The sequence below is a fragment of the Thalassophryne amazonica genome, chromosome 8, assembly GCF_902500255.1.
Source record: "Thalassophryne amazonica chromosome 8, fThaAma1.1, whole genome shotgun sequence".
NCBI classification, from domain to species: domain Eukaryota; kingdom Metazoa; phylum Chordata; class Actinopteri; order Batrachoidiformes; family Batrachoididae; genus Thalassophryne; species Thalassophryne amazonica.
In genome coordinates, this window is record NC_047110.1 from 103195784 (window position 1) to 103220167 (window position 24384).

A 24384-nucleotide genomic window follows, 5' to 3' on the forward strand; every position below is an offset into this window, starting at 1 on the left:
TGTCAGATATTTGGTTGGAATTATGATGAAAAAGGATTTCCATTCTTTGATATTCTTGTATTCAAATTTTTAACTGATTTTGGGTTCCGCATTTAAATTGAATTAAAAAAACATTTTGTTTAATACATTTGCCAAAAACGTAAACTCATCAGGACCCAGTTTGTCAGTGATAACTTGAATGCAGCACGCGCAAACATATGCGAGCTCTGATTGGTTCATTAGTTCATGTTTACATCACATGATACCGAGAATGGCCGCCTGCAAGCTGATTCATGAGAGTAAGTCGAAATTTATATCGGGGGATTTAATGAAGTCGATTTAGTCTTGAAAAGATTCAAAAGTAAATAAATAGTAGTCAGAATAAATAAAAGTCTGAATCCGATAAAGGCACTGAAAAATGACTCGGCTGTTTTCTTTTCCGCAATAATGCCAAGCAACATGAAGCTAACCGGCTAGGCTAGCAGGCTAACTAGCAGTCTGTCCAATTTGGTTTTTCCAGCTGTTTACGTGGATAAAGTTCCACATCTTCTGAAATAACTTAATGATTAATAGACCGGCAGTTATTCGGTTAATGCGTTGATACTTTAAGTAATTTATGAAGTCAGATGTACAAACGTCTGGTTCCAGCTTCTAAAACTGATTATTTGTTGCTGTAAAATGAATATACAGATTGTTTGGCATTTAATAATAACAATATTCCACCAGATCAGTCTAAAAAAATTATGGCAGCCACATTTCGCAATAAATCCGTCAACAGTCTGTAAATTCTAAATATAATTACTGTGCATTTAATTTTGAGGATTACATTCCTTTGAAATAGTTTCGTTTATTCTTGCCTTCCGATTACAATATACTGCAGCAGCATAAAATTTATATTTGATTAATCAAAGCCTGAATATTTAATCTCATTTTTCAAAGCCTGAATATTTAATCTCATTTTTCACATCAGAATGGCTGCTTGTTATCAAGTATTAGTTAATTTATTGATTAGTAGATTAATAGAAAATTAAACCTGAAAAGGAGACTGAGCAGGAATTTTACCCATACAGGCTCAATTCAGAGGGAAGACAATTAAGGCCATGGGCCTGGACAGCAAGGTCCGACTGGAACCCTTTAGGTGTGTTCTGCCCTGCGTTCTCAGTCATTTCAGAGGAAGTTATAATGATTACTGAATATATATATGTACATGTATCAAAAAAAAAAAAAAAAAAATATATATATATATATATATTGAAAATGTTCTTATTTTTGATTATTGATTGGACCACAAGGCATTTTTAGGCATCATCTAAATTTGAACTAAACGGTTGAGTGATTAAATTTAATCACTGAAAATTTAATCCATGTCACAGGTTGGGACAGCATACTGGAGCCACTGTGTTTTCCAGATCAGCAGGTGGACAACTCCAGCACTTCCAGTCTGCAGCATCGTGGTGCTGAGGTGCTCCTGTGTCTGTTCTGCTCAGAGTCCGTCACTGTGGTGCAGAAAGATGGACTACTGAAACACCTGCTGCTGCAGCACAAGCTGGTCATCGCTGATGTCAAGCTCATCGCAGACCTCCCAAAGTAAGAACCCTGCACTCCATCTGCACCTTGGTCCACATTTGGTAGTGACTCATTTCATATTGTAGTTAATAATCAAAGGTTCTTCACAAATACAGGTTTATATTTTATTTTGACATTCCAACAAATCTTTTCTTTCTTTTCAAAATATGGTTGTCTTTCCTCAAACATCTTTAGCCCCTTTTCTGCTTTTTGTGAAAGCCGTGCGTCCTCTTTAAATCTCAGAGCTGTGGGTCTGTTGAATACAGAGTAACACACTTTTGCATTAGAACCAAGATCTGCAGTGGATTTCTAGTGGATGTATATTTCTCACCTCACATCCAAGACTTAAAGCTGTGTAAATCTGTCTCAGCTCATTTACTGGTTAAAATATGATGGTGTTCTGTCCCACTAGCAGTTATTTTTCTTTGGATATTTGGTGCAGAAATAAAGGTTGTTTTGGCATTGAGAGGCCAACACATTTCACGAGTGACTTCTGTCCATTTGCTTGTTGCCTCTCCATCAGGTACATGTTGTACTGGAAGGGCCGCTTCTTGGAGCAGCCTGTCACAGACTTCTGCAGCGTGATCAAGACAAACTCTACAGGCCCAGCTGGTGAGTTCATAGCATCGGCTTCCACATCCAGTAGACCCTCTGCAAAAATCTCTCTCTGCAGCCTGTCTGCATTGTGCGATTCTCCAAACAAGTATTATTTTCAAATTATTTATGGGGGGTAAAAATTAGTCCATCAATCATTACTTTCTGTATCTATTGGAAACAAATTATACCTTCAGTTAAATATCATATTTTGCACCTCTCATAATCTAATCTCTAACCTGAACATTGTTTTCTGTTCTGGAACGTTTCATTCATTCTGCCACCAGAAAAACAGGAGGAATATTTCTTGCTGTGTGATGTTCTGCCTGAAGACAGAATCCTCAGAGAGAAGCTCCAGCAGAAGCGGCTGGTGAGGATCACTTTCAAATACAAGCAGATTATTTATTTATTTATTTACTTACGTACTTATTTAATTAAATATATCAAAAACGTTGGGCATAGTTAGGAATAGGTGCATTTACATTTTTAGGTACAGCCAGGAAAATCGTGAAATTGTGAAATGTTTCTCAAACTTATTATTTATATATATATATATATATATATATACACAAAGCCTCATGAAAGCCCAGGGCGGTTCCATGGTGTGCTGGATGTGGCAATGCCCAGCACTGCCAAATGCTCTCTGACCCGACCCCATGAAAGTTTTCGATCTGACCTCAACCACATCTTGGAAATGGGGAGGGACTAGAAATGGACTCTAAAAGGTGTATTCCTTTTTTGAGTCTTCTGGACCCATGTTCAGTGTTGTTGAATAAAGATTGAGAGCTGAGTTGTCCTGCTAGTCTGTGACTGGCAGTGCTGGATGACTGAATTTTAAATCAACAGATTTGTTATTCCGCTTTCTTATGACTGGAGCTGTTTAAAAATGGTCCTGAGGGTTGATGAAGAAGTAACTCATATATAAGCCCTGCGGTTATACACGCTCACTCACACTTCTGTTCAATTTAAAGTGTCCAGTTAACCCAACCTGCATGTCTTTGGAAGTGAGAGGAAGCCCATGAAAACATGCAAACTCCACACAGAAAGGACCAGGTGGGAAGCGATCCCAGGACCTCCTTGCTGTGAGGCACCAGCGCTAACCATGAAGCCACCGTCCTGCTTTTTAAATTACATTTATTTAATTACAGTTATATTGGTCCAGTTGTGTTGCCGTTATCGTGCTCAGCAGGAGCTTCTTCTGTGCTGTTTGCTTTCACACTGCTGGTCTTCCACAGGAGGAAGTTCTGGAGCAGCAGCAGAAAGAACGAGATGATAGCAGCTTCCATCGTCTCTGCATGTTCTGTAATGAGGAGTTCACAGGAAACAGGTACACCAGACAACCTGGATCCAAACAGTCCTTGGGTCAAGTTACCCTCATGTCATGTTTGCATCAGTTTGCAACAAGTTTGATTTGGATTAGTTCAGATATCAGGTTCCTGCCTGAACAAGCCCAGACATGTGTCAGCATAGTTATGTTAACCATGTATACAGAAGAAGAACTGCAGATTATGTTAAAATACACTAACTGTTGTGAAAGTGTTGGAGCACGGACCCACAACAGGGGGCGCAAATGAACGGACAATGGAGGAAGTCAAATAGCACTTTTACTGTTGTGAAATAAGCACAACAAGCACGACAGATTACAATAGAAAATAATAAAGTCAATTCACAAAGGTGTCATGTGGGCAGGCTCGAAGATAGAAGACGTCTGTCCAAAGCAGAACCGGAACCACACGATTTCCTCCGCCACCGAACCCCGGGAATACTGGAGCCGCCAAGTCCCGAACTCCCAGGTGGCCACTGCCTCCGCTTGTCGGATCTGGTACTGCTGGCGAGGAACAAAAACAGTTAGATGTGGGTGCGTTTGCACCCAGCAACACGGATGGTGAAAAAAACCACCTCCACCTCTTGTCAGGAAAATGTGAGTACTTATCAAAAAAGGGTTCAATACAGTCTCCAGCTGCAAGTACTCACCAACCACTGTCAAAACACAAGCAACAAAGTCACTGTCTGAAAGACAACACAACGGCTGAGTTCGTTACCTCCTCGGTAGAACGATATCTCGGCAAAGAGGTGGAGATGACGTCTTGCTGATATACCGATGCAGATCAGATGAGTGGTGACAGCTGTCATAGGTGATGAGTGTCAGCTGTCACCCCGGCTGCTCCTGTGAGGCGGCAGCGCCCTCTGGTGCCTGGAGCCCGCACTCCAGGCAGGGTGCCCTCTGGTGGTGGTGGGCCAGCAGTACCTCCTCTTCAGCAGCCCACACAACACTAACATGGCCCAAAAGGGGAGGTTCACTGGTCCTCATCTGTATTTGTCAGAAGCTGGAATTCCAGAGCTGAATACACAGTAGTTTTTAAGGAGTTAATGGAAATTTTGCAGGCTTGATTATGCCTATGCATGCGCAGCTAATCACAGGGAATTAGACCCTAGTGTAAAATGTTTGGGAGCTCAAAAATTTGCTTCTCTTTTCAAACCAGAAAATATCAGGACCTGGAGTGGCAACTATGATGACATCATGAGTGGGCGTGTATTATTGAGAAAGTGGAAAAGCTGTTGTTCTCTTATTACTTTCAGTGATAATATCGGCCACACTTTGATATATGACATAAAATTAGTAAAGCAGTGGAATAAAAATGTGTTGAGTATGTGGTTTTTTTGTTGTGGTTTTGGCCATTTTTCTTATTGAAAAAGCTTAAATTATGTTGTGTTTGAAATTAAAAGGTCTTAAATTTTATTTTACGATCTCTGCAGACACCCCGTAGTACCCATTTAAAAACAATATTCCATTAAACTCTCCTGATTCACACACCAGTGTCACTCTTTGTGTGTGTTTTCAGGTCAGTGCTGTTGAACCACATGGCCAGAGAACACTCCTTCAGCATCGGGCTGCCTGATAACATCGTCTACTGCAATGAGTTCCTGGACACTCTGCAAGGCAAAATGGACAAGTAAGACCCGAGACAGTGTTAAACTCTCACATTGTGATGCATTTAGGAGCTAAAGCCTCCTCCAGGAGTGACAGTGAAGAGCTCAGTCGATATGATCGATTCCTGAGTTGTGAATTGAAGTATTTTTGTTGCTTCCGCCCTTCAGGACACTTTCCTGAAATGATGACTAACAATTTTGTATTGCAAATGATGATTGGAAGACAGGGAAAATGATGATACAAGACTATCATTTCATCATATCATGACTATTTTAATCAAATCAGCCTTAAATGAATTACTTATGAAGAACGTATGGAGTCATGCAGTCTCTGGCAGTGTTGCCACAGTTACTTTGAAAAGTTACTTTATTAGTTACATTTTACAGTTACTTTATTAGCAGCTGCGGACAACTTGTTGGCAGCTGCTGATTGTAACTAGTAATCTAACTTTGTTATTGTTTAAGATTGAGTACTCAGAAAAGTAACTATTAATTATGTTGCTGACTAGTTACGTTGCTGATTACTCACGTACTCAATGACAAGACTATTACCTAGTCTTAAAAGTAACCAAGTAAGATTTCTAATTACCTTATTAGTTACATTGCCTATTAGTTACACGTTCTCTATAGCTGCAAATAAAGTAGCAGCTAATGAAGTAACTAAAAAGTAACTTTTCAAAGTAACTGTGGCAACACTGGTCTCTGTACAGAGGTGTTTGCTGATCCCAATATTTTTTCAGGAGAATGAAGGTCCAAGTGCTCAGGTTCCTGGTGCTTCCTGTCTTAAATGTATGGTTGTGAGACTTGGACATTAACCAGTGACCTAAGGGGATGACTTTTTTGTGTTCTGTCTCTTCAAAACATCCTTGAGTAGCGCTGGAATGGCTTTGTGTCAAACGAGAGGTTACTTAGGGAGACTAAGATGAACAGGATCACTTGCATTGTGAGTTTTGACAATGTGTTTGGGGCATTGTGTTGAGGACCACAGAGGCTGGAAAAGGCCAGACGGACGCCCACACTTCACTCGGCTGCAGCAGATGGATGGTTACTTTAGAGACTGAGGATAGACCAGTTGGGTGGTTGCCATCCAGGACCCAGGGCGGTTCCGTGGTGCACATGCATGCACCATTAAACTTACGTTTACAAAATTCAACTGTGAGCTTTGAATCATAATGAGCATAATCTGAAGAGTTTCATCTTACTTTTATATTCCTCTTGCACCGTATTTGCAACCACTATTTGAGCATTATGTTCCTCACACAGACAGACTCTCTAAAGTAAAATGAGTGAAGTTTAGACAACCTTTAATCAGGTTTGTTATCTAGACATACTGATGGAACGTCTCTCACTGTCACATACTGTTTATCTGCATTGCAGTTACTGGAATTAAACTTTTATCAGTGAGTGGTTTGTTTCTCCCATCAGTCTGCAGTGTTTATACTGCGAGAAAACGTTTCGAGATAAAACCACGCTGAAGGATCACATGAGGAAGAAATCTCACCGCCGCATCAATGCCAACAACCACGAGTACGACCGTTTCTACGTCATCAATTACCTGGTAAAGGTTCAGCTCTCTGACGTCAATGTTCTTTGTTGTTTTAATGTTCACATCCTGTAAAATTAAAAAGTGCACTAAACAAAATCTTTCCAGGAGCTTGGGAAGACTTGGGAGGAGGTGCAGAGTGAGGATGACCGTGAGTTGGTGGACGATGAGGATGAGTGAGTACGCACAGCAGGAACACATAATCCACATTATCCTGCATACCAAACACTTTCTAACAACATTTTACATCTTAGGTACCAACTCTGTTTGTAGTTAATTCTACAATGCCAACAAACATGGGACCATTTGCAAAAATGACCTCTTCAGACCTCGTCTTGATGATCGATAGCAGACTGTGTGAAGCGCATTTGGGGCATGTCCAACTTGACATTGCGTCATTTGAGTTCAAATTAAGGCCTTGTGGTGCGAAGTGGTTTTGTTTATTCTGTAAATTAATCATGAGTCTGTCATGGTGTTTAAGAGCCGTGAGAGTGAGAGTGAGAGCCAAGAGTGTGCTGGAAGTTGATGTAGTGAGAGGTTTTCTGTTGAGGAAGCAGATTTGTGTGATTTATGAGAGCATCTCCCCACCTATCCTGTCTTTTCAGCACCTTGTTCCTGCAACTCCTGTGCCTCCATCTCATCCATTTAAACCCCTTTTTCTTCCAACAGGCACATATTACACTGAGGTTGTAAAAATGCAGAGAAAATAATTTTACTACCGTTGCATCCGCCACAAAAGCAGAAACATTTATGGGAAGAACGTAGAACAATCAGCCATAACATTGTGACCACTGACTGGTAAAGTCTGACTTTGATTATATCATTACAGTGGCACCTGTCACTGATATATTAGGCAGCAAGTTAACATTTTGTCCTCGAAGTTGATCTGTTGGAAACTGGAAAAATAGATTTGAGTGACTTTAAAGGTGTAGCGACACTGTGACAGATTGAGTAAACGGAGTAGAACATCCAGCCATCCATTTTCTTCCGCTTTATCCGGAGTCGGGTCGCGGGACGGAGTAGAACAAGTTTAAATAATTTGTCCGCTGGCAAAAATCGCATAATCAATCAGACTCTGGTGAATGTGGTGCTCTGATGACAACCAACGAATGTGGGTGTGCAGTGCTTCTGGACATGAACAGAAGACATCCAGATAAAACTAACATCTACCAGATGTCGGCTGGCAAGCTCATGAACAAGTACAGGTCAAAACAGCAAACAAATGTGCAACCACCTCATGTCTCTCATGTCTACTCAACGTTTTGAGCATGCACAAAACCTGCCAATGGACTCGCTGGACATCAGCTGGCAGTGAACATATTTAATGAATGAAAACGATTTGTACAGGACAAAAATGGTTACAAACTGATATGTAACTTTTGTTTTCATTCCGCAAACCATCACAGTTTGACAGCTGCCGAACGAAGGCCAAATTGTGATGGCTGGATGACTGAGCATCTCTAAATGTGCAGCTCTTGCAGGATGTTCCCAGTCTACAGAGGTCAGTACCTCCCAAAAGTGGTCCATTGAAGGAAAACTGGAGAACCACCAACAGGGTTATGTAGGATGTGCTGGACAAACAATTTCAATTGTTGGAGGCCCCACCTTCTAAGGCCTTGGTGCCAGATACCACAGCACACCTTCAGAGGTCTGGTGGAGTCCATGCCTCAACCTGTCAGGACTGTTTGTTAGCAAAATGGGACCTACATGTTATTAGGCAGGTGGTCACAATGTTATGGCTGATCAGTGTATATTTTCACAGAGGACTTTCTTACACACTAGGGTGGTTCAAAAAAATAAAAGTTGGAAATTCATTACTCTCACCCCTTCATTTTATGATGCTTTGGGAAAAAAGAAAGCCTGCCAAATATTTTTGTCATACATTAATATTTAGAGGTAGCACATCATAGCTGAAGGTTGTAAATATATCAGTTATCACTGCCCGAGTGCCTGTGCAGTAGGTTATCCATTATCCAGTATCTAATCACATCACTTATAAAGAGGATAGAAGTTAACCACCTGAGTGTAACTAAAGTATAATTTTATATTCAGTTTAAAACTATACCTGGGTTTAAATATTTCTCACAAACAACATACTTTCAAAAATGTTATTTTAGGCTACAAGCTGAAAATTTTACTTCAATTCACAGCTTCTTTTCTTTCAGATATTTGGTGATGGTGAATCTAACATGAGATAAATGTAAAAAGAGACACTTGCTGACTTAACATGCTTAACCATTAACTGGAAACTTCAGTAAAACATGTCAGCTACTAGAAGTAGAACATTTGTATACCTTATTGGTTCCACCAACTGAAATAAAGGGAAACAAATTGCCCTCAAATGGGCAAATACTCAAGGTATTTTTCTTCAAACACACTGATTTGAAGAAAACTGTCCATGATGCTGCTGTGACCTCTATAGACATGGCAATTCCTTTTTGGGAGAGAGCTAGAATCCCACTGAGGGCAAAGCAGCATCTGATCACAAAGTTAGAAAAGGTGTTCGGAAAATGGAAAACATTGAAAAAGACCAAGAATCGCAATACAGACAAGCAGAAGAAAGATGAAACAGTGTTTTGTGAATCTTTGGAGGACTTGTTTGACATGGCACATCAGGATGTCCTAACAATGATAAAGTTTGATGACGACAGACAGTTCCTACTTGCTCAGCGAGAGAAAGGTAGAAGGGGATGCATGGCAGGCATAGATAAAATACAAACTGCCAAAGAACAAAGAGCAGAAAAAAGGAAAGCTGCAGAAGCAAAATACAAAGAGAAACTGGAGGAGCCTGGACCATCTAATGTCTCACTACCTGACACTGTCTCCAGCCAGAGTGAAGAGAACACAGAAAGTCCAGATGAAGAATTTGTTATGCCAGTGCCACAAAAAGCCAGTAAAATTAAAGCTGTTGTAACACCAGGACTTGCAGCAGCATTGGATAGGACCAAAACAACAGACAGAAGTGCCACCTATTGTTATGTGCAGACGCGAGTTGAGGAGCGCGACCAGCGTCTGACTGAATCCAGCGCTAAAATAACCAGAAAGCGGTTCCAAAAACAAAACAAGTTTATTTCCCGTCTGTGCAATAATTGTGTACAACATAAATGTGCGGTTTGTCTGGCGAGGTGAAGGACGGCGCGCTCTCCAGCGCCCAAATGGATCGAAGCCCGATGCTTCTGGACCCAGACTCACCGCCGAACACCCCCCAGGTGGATACGACAAACTAACTCTGTGAAGGATGGAAAAGGTGAGGTAAGTCAACAGCTACAACAAATATCCTTCAAAGGCACACACTATCAGCAACACATTCAGGTCTGAATTTAAGCTTTATGTAAATGAGCAGCTTCTCACAACAGGTGGAGGATCATCAGTCCGTACGCCACGGCAGTGAGAAGCGAGCTGCATAATTCTCATCAATGTTCAAATATACTGCGTAACAAAATACCAAATTACTGTTAACACTTATTCAGACAATCATTACCTCTGATGTGTGCTGACAGCATGTGTCCCTCACCCGTCCTCCTTCACAGGCACGATGTGTCAAACCCAGGCGCGGTCCTCAGCGTCTCACAAACGAACGTCACAAGGTCGAGTTCCCGGCAATTCTGCTCGAATCACTCATGGCTTAAATGCAGAACGCCATCTCAGTATCTGCTTCAGCTGAAAGTCTTTAAGTCTGCACGTGAGCATCATCCACAGGTGCTACAAGTCATTAGGCCTGCACGTGAACATCCTCCACAAGTGCAGCCAATAATGCTGATGAGGGTGAAGGACTCTTCTGCCAGCACCTTCTCCACAGACAAAAACCAGTTTGCATACCACCTGGAGAGCAAAGAAAAGAAAACACCAAAATGTCCAGCCAAACCCCCCAACACACAACACCTATATTCTGACTGAAACGGCAGCAAGTCTTGGTCATGATGCAAGCAACTCAAATATCATTATCATGTAAAGGATGTTCTCTTATGTTACACAGCTGTATAATTGGTTCTTGTGCTGATTCATACATTTTGAATATTAAGTACTGCAAGGCATAAAGAATATTATTGTTTGGAGCTAGATCAAAATATATGTGGAAATATATAAAGCATAGACTTATTTAAATTTATCAATAATGAAACAGTATTTCATCAGTAAAATGAAAATGCAATGTTTGATTGTTACAAAATCTTCGCTACCCCAGTATGTAGGTATTGTAGGAGCATGATACATGTACGAGAAGAACTGCATCTCACAATTCATGTTTTAGTGTTAACTATTTTATGGGATATGAAAAGATTTGATTTTCCAATGTATTGCCATAATTTCTGTCCTGACATATCAATATTAAACTGACAAATAATTTGGAAATATCTGGAAATGACCATACTGTTGGGAAAGTGTCGGTACACGGACCCACAACAGGGGGCGCAAAGGAACGGACAATGGAGTAGGTCAAATAACACTTTACTGTTGTGAATGTGCACAACAAATACAACAGATTACAACAATAGATCAGAATCAATTCACAAAGGTGTCGTGTGGGCAGGCTCGAAGATAGGAGACATCTGTCCAAAGCAGAACCGGAACCACACGATTTCCTCCGCCACCAGACCCCGGGAATACTGGAGCCGCCAAGTCCCGAACTCCCAGGTGGCCACTGCCTCCGCGTGTCGGACCTGGTACTGCTGGCGAGGAACAAAAACACAATTAAAGGTGGGCGTGTTTGCACCCAGTAATCCGCACGGCAGGAAAGCTACCTCCACCTCTCGTTGGAAAAAAGGTCTGTTATCACTCACAAAAATCACAAAAGGTTACTGTCAAGCAGTCAGCTGAGAATATTACCTTCCAGGTAGAACGATATCTCGGCAAAGAGGTGGAGACGTCGTCCTGCTGATGTACCCCTGCTGATTGGTAACAGCTGTTGCAGGTGATGCGTGACAGCTGTCACCCTAGCTGCTCCTGTGAGGCGGCTGCGCCCTCTGGTGCCTGGAGCCCGCACTCCAGGCAGGGCGCTCTCTGGTGGTGGGCCAGCAGTACCTCCTCTTCTGGCAGCCCACACAACACATACTATATGACAAAGTTATTGCCAGCAAACTCTTTAAGGGCTGTGTGCTACCAGTAAAAATTATTAGAGTTTTATGAAATTGTACATGATGTGTTTTTATGTTAGGTACAACAAATTTAGAGGGTGAGACTTGAAGTTTTTTGAAAAAAATTTTTTGACCATTTTTATGGACCACCCTAATGAACACCACTCACTGGAGACTGTCTGCTTAGTTGATAAGAGGCCTGTTTGTAGCAGTCATGTGAAGTCGTATAGTATTCCATCGTTTGATGGAAAAACTGACTGAATCCTACCACAAACAACACAAGTGGGCCCAGTTTGTGTAAAGCTGTTTTAGCACATGTGATGAAGATGTTGCTATATTCCCTGAAGGGTTTAACATCTCTGTATTCTGTGCAGCGATTGGTCAGACTGGCAGGCTCATCCAGTCTCTGCTGTGTGTCTGTTCTGTGAACATCAGTCAGAGACCATGGACCAGATCTACACACACATGAAGGTACAGCAGCAAACGCCAGTCGTTCAAAGATACGGATAATCATGAGAAGATCATTCTTTGTTGATTAAAGATCTGCATTCGCTGCTTTGCTTGTGTTTTGATGTTTTATTTTTGTTTTTTTGTTTTTTGCCCTCTTAATGTGATGATTTTCCAAGTGAAACAGGATACTTGCACAGGATCTATTTTAGGTGGTTTGATTTGGTGAAGTGTTGGAAAGTGGGAGTGGTATACAAACCGAAAAACCTCAGGGATTCTGACTTGGACACCACATTGCTGTGGGGGACAGTTGTTCTTCCTGGCGCACTCCTCCCTCACTCCCATTTGTTGGACCAGCATCCTTCAAGTAAACCCATTCCCGCACAATATCCCAATTCCAGTGAAGTTGGGATATTGTGTGAAATGTAAATAAAAACAATATAATGATTTGCAAATCCTCTTCAACCTATATTCAATTGAATACACCACAAACACAAGATATTTAATGTTCAAACTGATGAGACTTTTTTTTGTGAAAATATTGGTTCATTTTGAAATTGATGCCTGCAACGTGTTTCAAAAAAGTTGGGACAGGGCAACAAAAGGCTAGGAAAGTTGATGAATGCTCAAAGAACACCTGTTTGGAACATTCCACAGGTGAACAGGTTAATTGGAAACAGGTGATTGTCATGATTGTGTATAAAAGGAGCATCCCCAAAAGGCTCAGCCGTTCACAAGCAAAGATGGGGCGAGGATCATTACTCTGAACAACTGCGTGAAAATAGTCCAACAGTTTAAGAACAATATTTCTCAACGTTCAATTGTAAGGAATTTAGGGATTCCATCATCTACAGTCCATAATATAATCAGAAGATTCAGAGAATCTGGAGAACTTTCTATAAGTAAGCGGCAAGGCCGAAAACCAACATTGAATGCCCGTGACCTTCAATCCCTCAGACGGCATTGCATTAAAAACCGACATCATTGTGTAAGGGATCTTACCACGTGGGCTCAGGAACACTTCAGAAAACCATTGTCAGTTAACACAGTTCGTCACTACATCTACAAGTGCAAGTTAAAACTCTACCATGCAAAGCGAAAGTCATACATCAACAACATCCAGAAACGCCCTGACACTGAGCTCATTTGAAATGGACAGACGCAAAGTAGAAAAGTGTGCTGTGGTCTGATGAGTCCACATTTCAAATTGTTTTGGAAATCATGGATGTCGTGTCCTCTGGACAAAAGAGGAAAAAGACCATCCGGATTGTTACCAGCGCAAAGTTCAAAAGCCAGCATCTGTGATGGTATGGGGGTGTGTTAGTGCCCATGGCATGGGCAACTTACACATCTGTGATGGCACCATCAATGCTGAAAGGTACATCCAGGTTTTGGAGTAACACATGCTGCCATCCAAGCAACGTCTTTTTCAGGGACGTCCCTGCTTATTTCAGCAAGACAATGCCAAGCCACATTCTGCACGTGTTACAACAACGTGGCTTTGTAGTAAAAGAGTGCGTGTACTAGACTAGCCTGCCTGCAGTCCAGATCTGTCGGCCATTGAAAATGTGTGGCGCATTATTAGTTTAGTTTAGTTTATTAGATTATTTAAGGGACAATGTACAGCATCATTAAGATCAGTGAGACAGAGATGAGTTGCACCAGATTATAGCTAAATAGCTCATTTCCATCCGCAGTCCCTGGGTACATCAAATAATTTAACAATGAATTTGCACAATATTCTAAAATTCCTCTGCCACAATAAATCACTTTCACAGGCAGACAGTTAGACCATATCACAGTCAGTCACAATCAGATCATATCACATACATTCATCTACCACAGAACAGTTCACCATTCTCTACACATTACTAATCAATTTCATTTCTACTAGTATTTACAACACATCTTAAGTTACTTTAAAATCCATGCCCCCTAGAGGCTGTACTATTACACATCTAAAAACAAAATAGATTGTATGTATGAAAACATGGATATGACATTGAACAATTTCTTATACAGATTTAAAAAAAACAGACAGACAAAACAGTCAGTGCTGACAGGTCTGACCATTCCACAGTCACTTTTTTAATTCACTGCTGAAAATAAAATAATTTGTTTGGCTTTTTAGTGCAGTGGGAAGATTGTTCCATTCTTTAATCGCTCTATATGAAAAAGCTGTCTGCAAAAGTTGTTTTATGTTTTGGAAGAGTACACTGCTCCCTGGTATTGGAGCATGTATTTCTTTTTGTCACTTGAGATGTTAACTGGACAAAGTTCTGAAGAGGAGCAGGTGCAGAGTTATGTATAATTCTATGCACTAATCAGATACTAGCCATTCTTTGAATGTTTTCAAAATTCAACAATCTGTATTTTTTCAGAACATGGCAGTGATGCTGCTGCCTTGTTGTCCGGTCCAAAATTTTTAAGGCTTGTTTGTGAATGGATTCTAACGACTTCAAAGTGGTTTATTTCCTTGTGAACAGCATGTGATACAATAATAGAATCTAGACATTAGCATTGAGTTAAAAGATATTATGAAGCACAAAATACGACAACGGAGACTCCGGACTGTTGAACAACTAAAGTCGTACATCAAGCAAGAATAGGAAAGAATTCCACCTACAAAGCTTCAACAATTAGTGTCCTCAGTTCCCAAATGCTTATTGAGTGTTGTTAGAAGGAAAGGTGATGTAACACAGTGGTAAACATACCACTGTCCCAGCTTTTTTGAAATGTGTTGCAGGCATCCATTTTAAAATGAGCAAATATTTGCACAAAAACAATAAAGTTTATCAGTTTGAACATTAAATATCTTGTCTTTTTGGTGTATTCAGTTGAATATAGGTTGAAGAGGATTTGCAAATCATTGTATTGTTTTTAATTTACATTTTACGCAGCGTCCCAACTTCATTGGAATTGGGGTTGTACTTCTTCTGAGTGACCATATAGAGGGTGCTGTCTGAGCAGGTCAGAGTCCAAGTCTTCTTTTGAATACCCCAAATTCAGTCACAGAAAGTCCAGTGTTCACTATGTCATGAAGATGTTGGATTGATTTCTGAACCCCAAAGATAGAAGTGGGAATGGTTACATCAATAACAATAATACAGGTGCAGTTTTCTTTAAATCAGTATTCTGACATATATTTTCTGGAGAACAATTCCAAAATGGATCCATATAAAGCTATAATCCAACAATACATCTATCTATTTTGGACAGACGAAACAAACATTAATGTTGGCTAACTGTAGGCAGCCTAGCTAGCCGAGCGAGCCAGTATTCTGGCTAATGTTTGAAATATCAGTTTTCACAGAGTTGGCCATTTTTAATACATTTTGCATGCACATATATTCCAAGAGACCCTGACCCAAGTTCCTACTTCCTAGTTCAAAGATAAATCAAACAGAACAAGATCTCCTAAAATTAGGGTGACCAAACATCCTGTTTTCACATCCTGTCCAGGCCGTCCTGTTTTTCTTTTGTTTTGTTTTTTTTAGAAAGTGATGAAAATGTCCTGATTTTCATTGTTTTTTTCATCTTTGAGCATCTTTGAGAAAACTTAGGCAGAACTACAGGCAGAATGGAACCGGAGTAACTGGTAATTTGGTAGAATGGATGACAATTGGCGGAATGGGGCGTTTTTGCTTATATTACACCCAGAATAAGTATTGTTTAGATGATCAGGTCTCACCACTAAAATAAATCAAGTTTTTTAGCCACTATATAAAGCTTTAGGTCCCCAAACGCTTGACAGAACAGTGATCAAATAGCAGAATGGGAGCTTGTGTGGTGCCATCTAGTGTTAGTGAGGGTAATTTCCCAATATGGCGATCTGCCATTCCGGAGATTTGAAAAGAGATAAGTTTGTGCTTTGAACATGACACGGGATTTTCTGCTTTGTATAATAACATTTTATTACATTATCTTGAGATTGAGATTGGTTATCAATACACGGAGCTTGGGAGGTAGGGGGCATAGTAAAGTGCTGTTCTGTCAATCATTCCGTCAACTGTATTATCATTGCGGTTCTGCTGATTAGTACCTGCTTTTGAGTATCTCCTTGCAGGGCCAGGTGTCCTGGTTTTCAGTCATCAAAATATGGTCACCCTACTAATATGGACACTGCACAGAAGCCAAAATATTTGATTAACTTTATGATGCTTATCCGGGTCACGGTGGCAGTACACTTTCCTATCCTCGGTGAAGTCCTCTAAGTCTTCCTGGGGTACCCAAAGCGATCCCAAGCCAGCTAGGAAATATAATCCCTCCAAGCAAGTCGTGGATCTTCACCGGGGCCTCTTCCCAATTGGACACAAGTGGAAGACCTCCCTAAGGATACAACCAGGGGGTATCCTCACCAGATACTCGAACAACCTCAAAATATTTTAGTTTAAAATAAAACATGGATTTTCCTCTGGCTGTACCTCAGGTAGAGAAATGGGATAGGAGTTGGGCTACAAATATGTAGATCTGGGTTGATTCCCAGTCAGTTGACCTGTTTACTTCATCTGCACCATCCCAGTCCACTCAGCTGTAAATTGGGTACCGGTTTTGACTGGAACAACTGTGATGTTAACATTCAGTCTTGATTCATGGTCTTTTTAAATAAATATATATATCTATGTTTGTAGGGAGCTCATGGTTTTGACCTCCATAAGCTGAAGATGGAATTCAGTAAGTAAATTCTCAGTAGAAAACAAATACTTATTGTACATCCAGCTGGTGTTGAAATTGAAACTTGTGTTGTATTCCATGTCTTCAGATCTCAGGTTTTACCAGCAGGTCAAACTGGTGAACTTCATCCGGCGACAGATTCACCAGAGCCGCTGTTATGGCTGTCAGGAAAAATTCAGCTCCAGCACCGACGTCCTCCATCACATAGTCTCTGAAGGCCACGTGATGAAGCTCCCAGATGAGTCGACCTGGGACCAACCGCAGTACGTCCAACAGACAACTCCCATTTAGACACGGCACTTGTGTACAACATTTATAATGTTGCTGTGTTTGTTTGTTTTTTCATCATGTTAAGTACTTTTCATTTATTGCCGTTCTGCTGGTTTTCTTCCACTTCGTTTCCATTATTACCCAAAGGATCTCACAATGTTAGTTGGATGTTTTTATAAAATACATTTTTAATGGGTCTGTGCTCCTCTGAATCAGTTTGGGAATGATTTTGATCCATATTCTACATATTAAAACATATTTCACTTCCTGACATGACTTGAATGCCCTTACCACTTGAAGCCACTAAGAGACAGTGTTACATACCTGATGCAGAATTTTTGTACGGACAATAACTAGTAACTCAGTATTTTAAAATTAATCGCTGACCCATTGTAATATGTGAATGAAATTCATAAAATTTCTTCAGGTAAGTGAAACTTTTAATTTTTAAAACTATATATTTGCAGAAAATGATGTTTCCTTCAAAAATTAACAGCCAGTAAATTAATGCATTTAAAAGAAATGAATAAAATTCATTCTGCCACAATCTCACTGAAGAAGTGAAGTAGTTGCAGAAAGCTAGTGAGGGATCATAGGTTTTCTTATGGAGACTTATCGCCCCCTATTGGATGACCAGGATACGTGCTTTTAGCTGGCTGATGTACTAAACAAAGTACTTGACCTTTTTTGTTTGTTCTCAGGTATTACTTCCCCACATATGAGAACGACACCCTCCTGTGTACGCTGTTAGACAGTGACGAGGAAAACGACGACGTGACCCACGGGCAGGATGTCCCAGTAATCGCCGAAGACATTGCCAACCTGAGAGCACTAAAACAGACAAGTGTCCTAAAACAGCTCCTGAAGAACAGAGGCTCCTGCAGCTAAGGTGATGGCTGGAAGGCAGATGGACTGGTTTTGGTTTTTTGACACTGGATGCTTGATCTTTGCTCTCCAGAATGTGGTTCCTCTTATTAGTTGACCCTCTTATTTTTTTGTCCAACATAAGTAGGCATCATTAACAAAACAACCATCAGTGCAGAGATTTTGCTGCAACGTTCAGGAACACCACACCGCCTCTTGTAGAACTTAAAACTTGTTCTGGAGGAAACTGTAGTTCCTCTTTAATAGAACGGGTTAGCTCGAAGTACACTTCAGGATTTGTGTGCTTCAGTGATTCTCCTGGTTCTTGAGACATTTTCTGGCCTCTCACAGAGATTTTGTTAGCTGGATTATTCATAATCTAATTAACCAGGTTTCACCAAACGTGGTGCGCTGTAACTTTGAATCAATGTCATCACACTTTGAGACAGTCTACCAAAGTGGGCGGAGCCTGGAGGTTTCTGTTCTTGAGATCATGCAATTTGACTGAGCGTATTTCCATGAAATATGTTAAAAAGCTTCAAACGTTTACTGGAGTAGAAGCAATAAACTTTTCCAGGTGGCTCAGCAAAAAAGGGGTGGAGCTTGGAAACTTGAATGTTGTCATTGGTGGAGGTAAAGTTTCTAGTTTTCAGAAAGACATTTCTTCAGGAACCTTCTGAGCAAAACAAACCTGATCACTTATTTTGTACTTTCTTTAAAATGTAATGATGCTTGGTTTTTGCATCACATGAAGGCTGGATTTTTGTTGCAACAACGTAAATGTTGTGGATCCTTCTGTGTAGTTGTGATGAAAGACAACTCAAACAGTGGACAAACTTCATTTGCAACCAACTGGATCTGTCTGAAAACCAGCAAAAAGCAGGCCGACACACACTGCAGGATGAAAACGCTTCTTTCTGTTTTTCATTCTACCGGTTCATCCTTATGACAGGACCACAGATTAAATGGTCCACATCTGAGTCAAAGTGCGCACCGAGGATTAAAGACTTTTTTGTGGCTGAAAACACTTGTGGGTTCTGTCTACTCGGCGGTGTTGGTGTTTTTCATTGGTACAATGTTTTTTGTTGCTTTACCGAGTGAAACCTGTCGTATGGCAGAACCGAACTGCAGAGTGCTTAGTGTTTCCGCCACATCCTTTGTGTCCGGACTGATGTTCACGAAGACGCAGCACTGCAGGCACAGCAGAAGACAACTCGGTTAACACCAGCATGAAGCCACTGTGTCAGTGAAACCTTAGCGTCAGTTTCAGCGTTTACTTTTGCGTCTCCACTAAGGCAGGGTTGCAGGAGGTGGGTCAGTTTGGAGTTTCTGTATGGGACGTGAAGCGCGTTGCACTTTAATGCACCAAACACCTAAAGGACAAAACGCAGTGACCTATTATGAGACATCTGCAAAAAATGGGAATAAGCTGTTTGGACCAACATGGGTCACCACTTTGTCAACATATTTATAAGTTTGATGTGATCCAGGTAAAGGTCATGTGACAATCTGAAGCTGGAGGTGTCGTCACCTGTCCCAGTGCCATCAACGATTTATTGATGGCGGCGGCTTCCACTAGCCTTTGACCCTCAGCCTCCGTTTTTGAGATCCGCTCCGAACCAGCCAGGTCACAAAGGGTCAAGGTACCACGTGACGTCAATCCCGATAGCTCATCTGAGCCTTCCACCTTCAGCGCCACCACCAGGTGGGAACGAGAACTAAGGAAAAGATTGAAGAGTTGTGCATCTTTTTGAGCAGGTGTGGCTGACATGGACACAGCAATAAAACTGGAGTGCGAACGTTTCAGAGTAAAACTTGAGTTAGTGTTCTTTTAACAATGAAACCTTGCTGATCCTTATAAAGTGGTTCAGGCTTGATCACATCAGTGTTGATCCAACTCTCTAAGGGTGTAATCTTAACGCTGTCCATGAGCTGAGTGAGAAATAACACTTTCCACTGGCGCTCCTATGCCAGTTTTGTTGTTTCATAGCTAGAGGGTTGTGGGTTCAAACCCAGCCTGAAGCCTTTGTCCTTGATATTTCTGTGTTAAAACATAGTATTGAAAATAACACTGTTTTGAGTATAGTTTGTACTCTGGTAGAGTGTTGAATATTGAGCTCTAGATAGTGTTAATTTAACTCTGAAGAGTGTGGAACTTTATGAACTCCTACAAAAAAGGGTGGAAATTAAATCTCTTCTGAGTTCATTCAATACTGTATTATTATTGACCAACAAGAACCAAATGTTGACATTAATACCAAAGACAAAAAGTGTCTCCATGATTCTTTACCTCTGGATGTTCATCTTGGTTGAGGCAATCTTCCTGTTCTTTTCGCCCATCTCCATGACGTTGAGGATGTCAGCCTCAGTCTGGACTTGGACTTGGGTCAGTCCTGGGACCGACACTGACTTGCCCTGGACTGTGATATCCAGTGCAGCATTGGCGTTTTTGGTCAGCAAGTCATTTAAGCCATCATTATAAATCTCCAGCATTGAAATCTGAATTTGAGCACAAATGTATGTTAGTCTGAGAGAAATGGATAAATAAACCGATCGGACATTGAGAGGTACTGAGTGAAGTGTTGAACAGTTTCTACAACAAAACTCAGCGTATCATCAATGCTAAACTACATACTGTATCTTCCACTTTAACTCATGTGACAGTTTGTTACTTCACAGAAAGTGTGCTACACACAGATACGCGAACAATCCAAATTTTGAACACTTTAACTGAAGCTAAAATGATGGCAAGCACAATGAGCTCAGCTCTGATTTTTAAACTGACATTATTTAAGGATTTTTTTTCTTGAGGCCGTGCTGATGTTATAGAATGCATAATGCATGCTTTTTGCAATGCAATTTTAGCTTGTTTATCTGCTGCAAAATCTCCAAAATGTAAAGAGCTTTTTCAAAACAAAGTTGATGGGTCAACTCAGTGGGCTTTGTTCTTCCAACGCTGTCCCTGTCAAGGTCATATTAGTTATCAACACCACCTTTCCGGTGCAGTATGTTCAAAATGCAAAGAAAGTCTGTGGATAAAGTTGGTGGACTGTCCTCTCACAATATAGATAAGATTGAGGTCAAAGGTCCAAACCATCCACTTGCAACACAGGGGACGTCAAGGTCATAGATCGAAGGTCAGTCTCAAAACATGTCATTGTCTAAACTTCTGACAACAATAATGTCATCAATGACATCAGGCAAACTTAAAAAAATTTTTTAGCTGGCAGCAGTGAGACACTGCAGACGCCAAGATGCATTGTTCTTTGATCTTCACCTCTGAGAAAGTAGATCACTGAAGACGTGGTACAGGACATAGTGCTCAATAATATAACAAAAAACGTAACGGTCATGACCAAAGGTCGAACCGATTTTTATTCCACAGACTCAAGTTACCAGATGGTTTTGGTTGCATGTAAACATCTATAATTGATCAGTTCATACCTTCACAGTGTAGGAGACCGTATCTTTATCTCTGCAGATACATAGAAGTTCTCGGATAGACCTGAGGAAACACATTATTTCCAGCAGTCACACATTTCTTTTTTACACCAGGAAACTGGACACCATGATAAGTATAAGGTGGTTTCCTGCTGCAGCTCCTCCATGTAAACCAACTCGTTTTTGGCAGAACAGCACTGTGGCTCCATTTCATCACATATTAATCAGATAGCACCTCACATAAGGACACGCAAATTGTCTCAATTGGCCTCTGACAGCAAATCCTGGGGCAAGCAGCAAGACGACCAACTGCACAAACATTAAATGTTTGGTAGATAAAGTGTTTGCAATGTTTGTTCTATGAAAGCAGACTGAATGAGACACTTGAAGCCCTGTTTAGTTTAAACCCAAACAAACTGTGTCACTAATGTTAAGGCCCAACAGATGAAAGGAGACCTGCTGATCATAATGATACCATTCCAAGTATAAATTAGGAGTTGCACAACAAGATGACATTGACATAATGGCTAATGTGCTGTTTTCTGGGTACCAAACATCAGTTTGGTGGATTTGTGGCCTGCAGGCTCTCTATGTAGGATGTGTTCCAATTTTGTAACCAAGGCTTTGCACCCTCAAGGCTAAGGTTTTAAATCCCCAAGGCCAAAGATGTGAGCCCTCAAGGCTAAGGTTTTAACTCCTCAAGATTAAGGGTTTGACCCTTAAAGGTCAAAGATTTGACCCCTCAAGGAGAAGGGTTTGACACCCAAGACAAAACTGACTCCTCAAGACTAAGAGTTTCACCCTTTGAGCCCAAGGCATTGACCCCTCAAGGCCAGAGATTTGACAGCCAAGTCAAGCTTTGACCACTCAAGGCCAAGATTTTAACCCCTCAAGGTTAAGGGTTTGACCCTTAAAGCTCAAAAATTTGACCCCTCCAGGCCAAGGTTTTAACTCCTCAAGATTAAGGGTTTGACCCTTAAAGGTCAAAGATTTGACCCCTCAAGGCCAAGGGTTTGACACCCAAGACAAAACTGACCCCCCAAGACTCAGAGTTTCACCGTTTGAGCTCAAGGCATTGACCCCTCAAGGCCAAAGGTTTGACAGCCAGGGTCCAAACTTTGGCAAGTCCAAGGCTTTAATCCCCAGTGCCAAGGGTTTGGCCCCCAATACCCAGGCGTAAACAAAGAAAATAAATTGAAAATGGATCATACATAGAGAGAGGTTCACACAAAAAAGGGACAAAATGAACTTTCATATCCAAAACATGTTATGGGGCAGCACTGCTTACATCTAAAAACACGAACCAGCTCTGACCTGATATTAACTCCTGGGTTTTCCTTGGTGCCCATCATGGTGAAGGTCTTTCCAGATCCAGTTTGACCACAGGCCAGTATACAGACATTGTATCCATCCACGCAGGACATTATAACTGGCAACGTACCTGTCCTGCCGACAGAAAGACGACACAAAATCATAACTTCTTTCATTGTGGTAAAAATACTGTCTGATTTGGAATTGTAGATACTTACCTGGAACTTTTCAAAAGACTTTAACTTTTTTATTGTTTTATTTTTATGTTTATAGTACAGTTTGTAGTAGTTTTTTATTTTTGCCAGGGATTTTGCAAAGTGCCCCTCCCCCTTAAATCTTAGGTCCAGGAAATAAAAAGTACACCAAGTGTCAGTCACGCAGCAGTGTGTTTGTTACCTGTGTGCTACTAGGAGAGTACACTTTATCAAACTGGAACTTCTTCCTGTTTCCTCCCTGGACGACCACTACCTCCTGGTCAGCGGTTATCTCCAGGCAGGAGTTGGAGGTGGAGCTCCTCCTGCAGCGGCAAAACACTCGGATGTTTCCCTGCAGCTCATGCAGCTTGTTGTACAGGCTTTTCCTCTCCAGCGTCTGCTTCCTATAGAGTGATCGCAGCTCCTCCACCTCCATAGCCACATTCTGCTTCACGTGGGCCAACTTCCCCACAGTGCCTCTCAGCTGCTCTAGCTGGTTCTGCATGTCTGTCATCATCTGTCGAACGGTTGATCGAAGCCGCTTGTTGGAAACGTTCAGCTCCCGAGTCAGACGACGGACATTACGGAATTGACCAGGATCCACAGAAGGCTTGGGGGTGGTTTTGGTTGGCGGTGTTGCAGGTGCGTGCTGGGACAGAAGGGATCGTATCTTCTCTCGTGCCTCTCGTTGGTCAGTTTCCAGCTCAGCCAGGTTCTGATTCAGGTGCTGCACAACCTCAGACAGGTAGCGGCCTCCCTGGTCAGATAGCTGTTCCTCTGCAAGAGATTATCCACATCCTTCTCTTTGGTCTGGAGCTTCTGTTTCAGATCCTCAATGACTCGGTCCCTCTCTAGCAGGGCTCTGCTGGGTCAAGATAAATTTATGGCTCAAGGACAGATGGTCTTAAAACATCTTGTTATATCAATACCTCTACATTGTGCCATATATAAAGGTCAGATGTGTATATGTGTGTGTGTCTGCCTATCCAAATGATGACTGGCCTATTGCTAAGCAACTAATTAATTCCAAAGACAGGGATGTGACAAAGAATGTCCAAATAACTATAGACTTTCCAGACTAAAAGTACTACTTCCTTCCAAGTTTCCGTCCTTCCTTCTTCCATGTTTCCTTCCTCCCTTTGTTCCTGTCTGCAGTGTCCAAATGCTTAGCAAACTTTAGATCCTAATGTTAAATATATATATATATATATATATATATATATATATATATATATATATATATATATATATATATATATATATATATATATATATATATATCAGTCTTGATCAATGAGTGCTCAGTGAGAAGGATTAAAAGTTGCCTTTAATCTCACTCAGTTCCATTTTTGATGCTATTGGCTTTCATCAAAAGCAATTAATTCACTGGTTGCCAAACAACCATACTGTCAGAGGCAAAGCAAATACATGTTTCAGAAATCTCATACCTGGGCATTGCCCGAATGCCCTGCTAGAGAGTCCTCTATAGGCCCCGATG

At 41.1% G+C, this 24384-nt stretch overlaps 4 protein-coding genes across 4 annotated transcripts in view; 1 reads left to right on the forward strand and 3 right to left on the reverse strand.

The window, feature by feature from the left end:
- Positions 1–167: 167 nt before the first annotated feature.
- On the forward strand, positions 168–18526 carry znf277 (zinc finger protein 277). Its single transcript, XM_034177129.1, has 12 exons — positions 168–278; positions 1353–1566; positions 2069–2157; positions 2427–2509; positions 3375–3466; positions 4983–5093; positions 6496–6628; positions 6722–6789; positions 12060–12156; positions 16764–16806; positions 16895–17069; positions 17778–18526. Exons 1-12 carry the CDS (start codon positions 179–181, stop codon positions 17962–17964), a joined length of 1392 nt encoding a protein of 463 aa, XP_034033020.1. The 5' UTR covers positions 168–178; the 3' UTR covers positions 17965–18526.
- A 189-nt stretch (positions 18527–18715) lies between these two features.
- LOC117516214 (kinesin-like protein klp-3) lies at positions 18716–23204 on the reverse strand. Its single transcript, XM_034177130.1, has 7 exons — positions 23088–23204; positions 22696–22829; positions 21385–21445; positions 20231–20439; positions 19472–19658; positions 19218–19313; positions 18716–19131 (listed from the first exon to the last, which is right to left on the reverse strand). The coding sequence occupies exons 2-7, from the start codon at positions 22803–22805 to the stop codon at positions 18982–18984; spliced, it is 813 nt and encodes a 270-aa protein (XP_034033021.1). The 5' UTR covers positions 22806–22829; positions 23088–23204; the 3' UTR covers positions 18716–18981.
- On the reverse strand, positions 23062–23606 carry LOC117514968 (kinesin-like protein KIN-14J). The gene has a single exon (XM_034175531.1). It carries the CDS (start codon positions 23401–23403, stop codon positions 23062–23064), a length of 342 nt encoding a protein of 113 aa, XP_034031422.1. The 5' UTR covers positions 23404–23606.
- LOC117516215 overlaps positions 23136–24384 on the reverse strand; it is a 30933-nt gene continuing 29684 nt past the window's right edge. The window contains exon 7 of the mRNA XM_034177132.1: positions 23136–23748. Within this exon, the coding sequence (XP_034033023.1) occupies positions 23607–23748 (142 nt within the window). The 3' untranslated portion in view covers positions 23136–23606. The remainder of the gene's footprint in view (positions 23749–24384) is intronic.

What these genes read in the sequence shown, in the direction of transcription:
- znf277 (XM_034177129.1), top strand. Translation starts at nt 179, where the DNA reads ATGCAGCACGCGCAAACATATGCGAGCTCTGATTGGTTCATTAGTTCA. An exon ending in TTGGTGGACGATGAGGATGA is followed by an intron (nt 6,790 to 12,059) that starts GTGAGTACGCAC and finishes TATTCTGTGCAG; the next exon opens with CGATTGGTCAGACTGGCAGG. An exon ending in TCGACCTGGGACCAACCGCA is followed by an intron (nt 17,070 to 17,777) that starts GTACGTCCAACA and finishes GTTTGTTCTCAG; the next exon opens with GTATTACTTCCCCACATATG.
- LOC117516214 (XM_034177130.1), bottom strand. Translation starts at nt 22,805, where the DNA reads ATGTCCTGCGTGGATGGATACAATGTCTGTATACTGGCCTGTGGTCAA. An exon ending in AACCCAGGAGTTAATATCAG is followed by an intron (nt 21,446 to 22,695) that starts GTCAGAGCTGGT and finishes GTGTTTCCTCAG; the next exon opens with GTCTATCCGAGAACTTCTAT. An exon ending in ACCAAGATGAACATCCAGAG is followed by an intron (nt 19,659 to 20,230) that starts GTAAAGAATCAT and finishes TCTTTTCCTTAG; the next exon opens with TTCTCGTTCCCACCTGGTGG.
- LOC117514968 (XM_034175531.1), bottom strand. Translation starts at nt 23,403, where the DNA reads ATGATGACAGACATGCAGAACCAGCTAGAGCAGCTGAGAGGCACTGTG.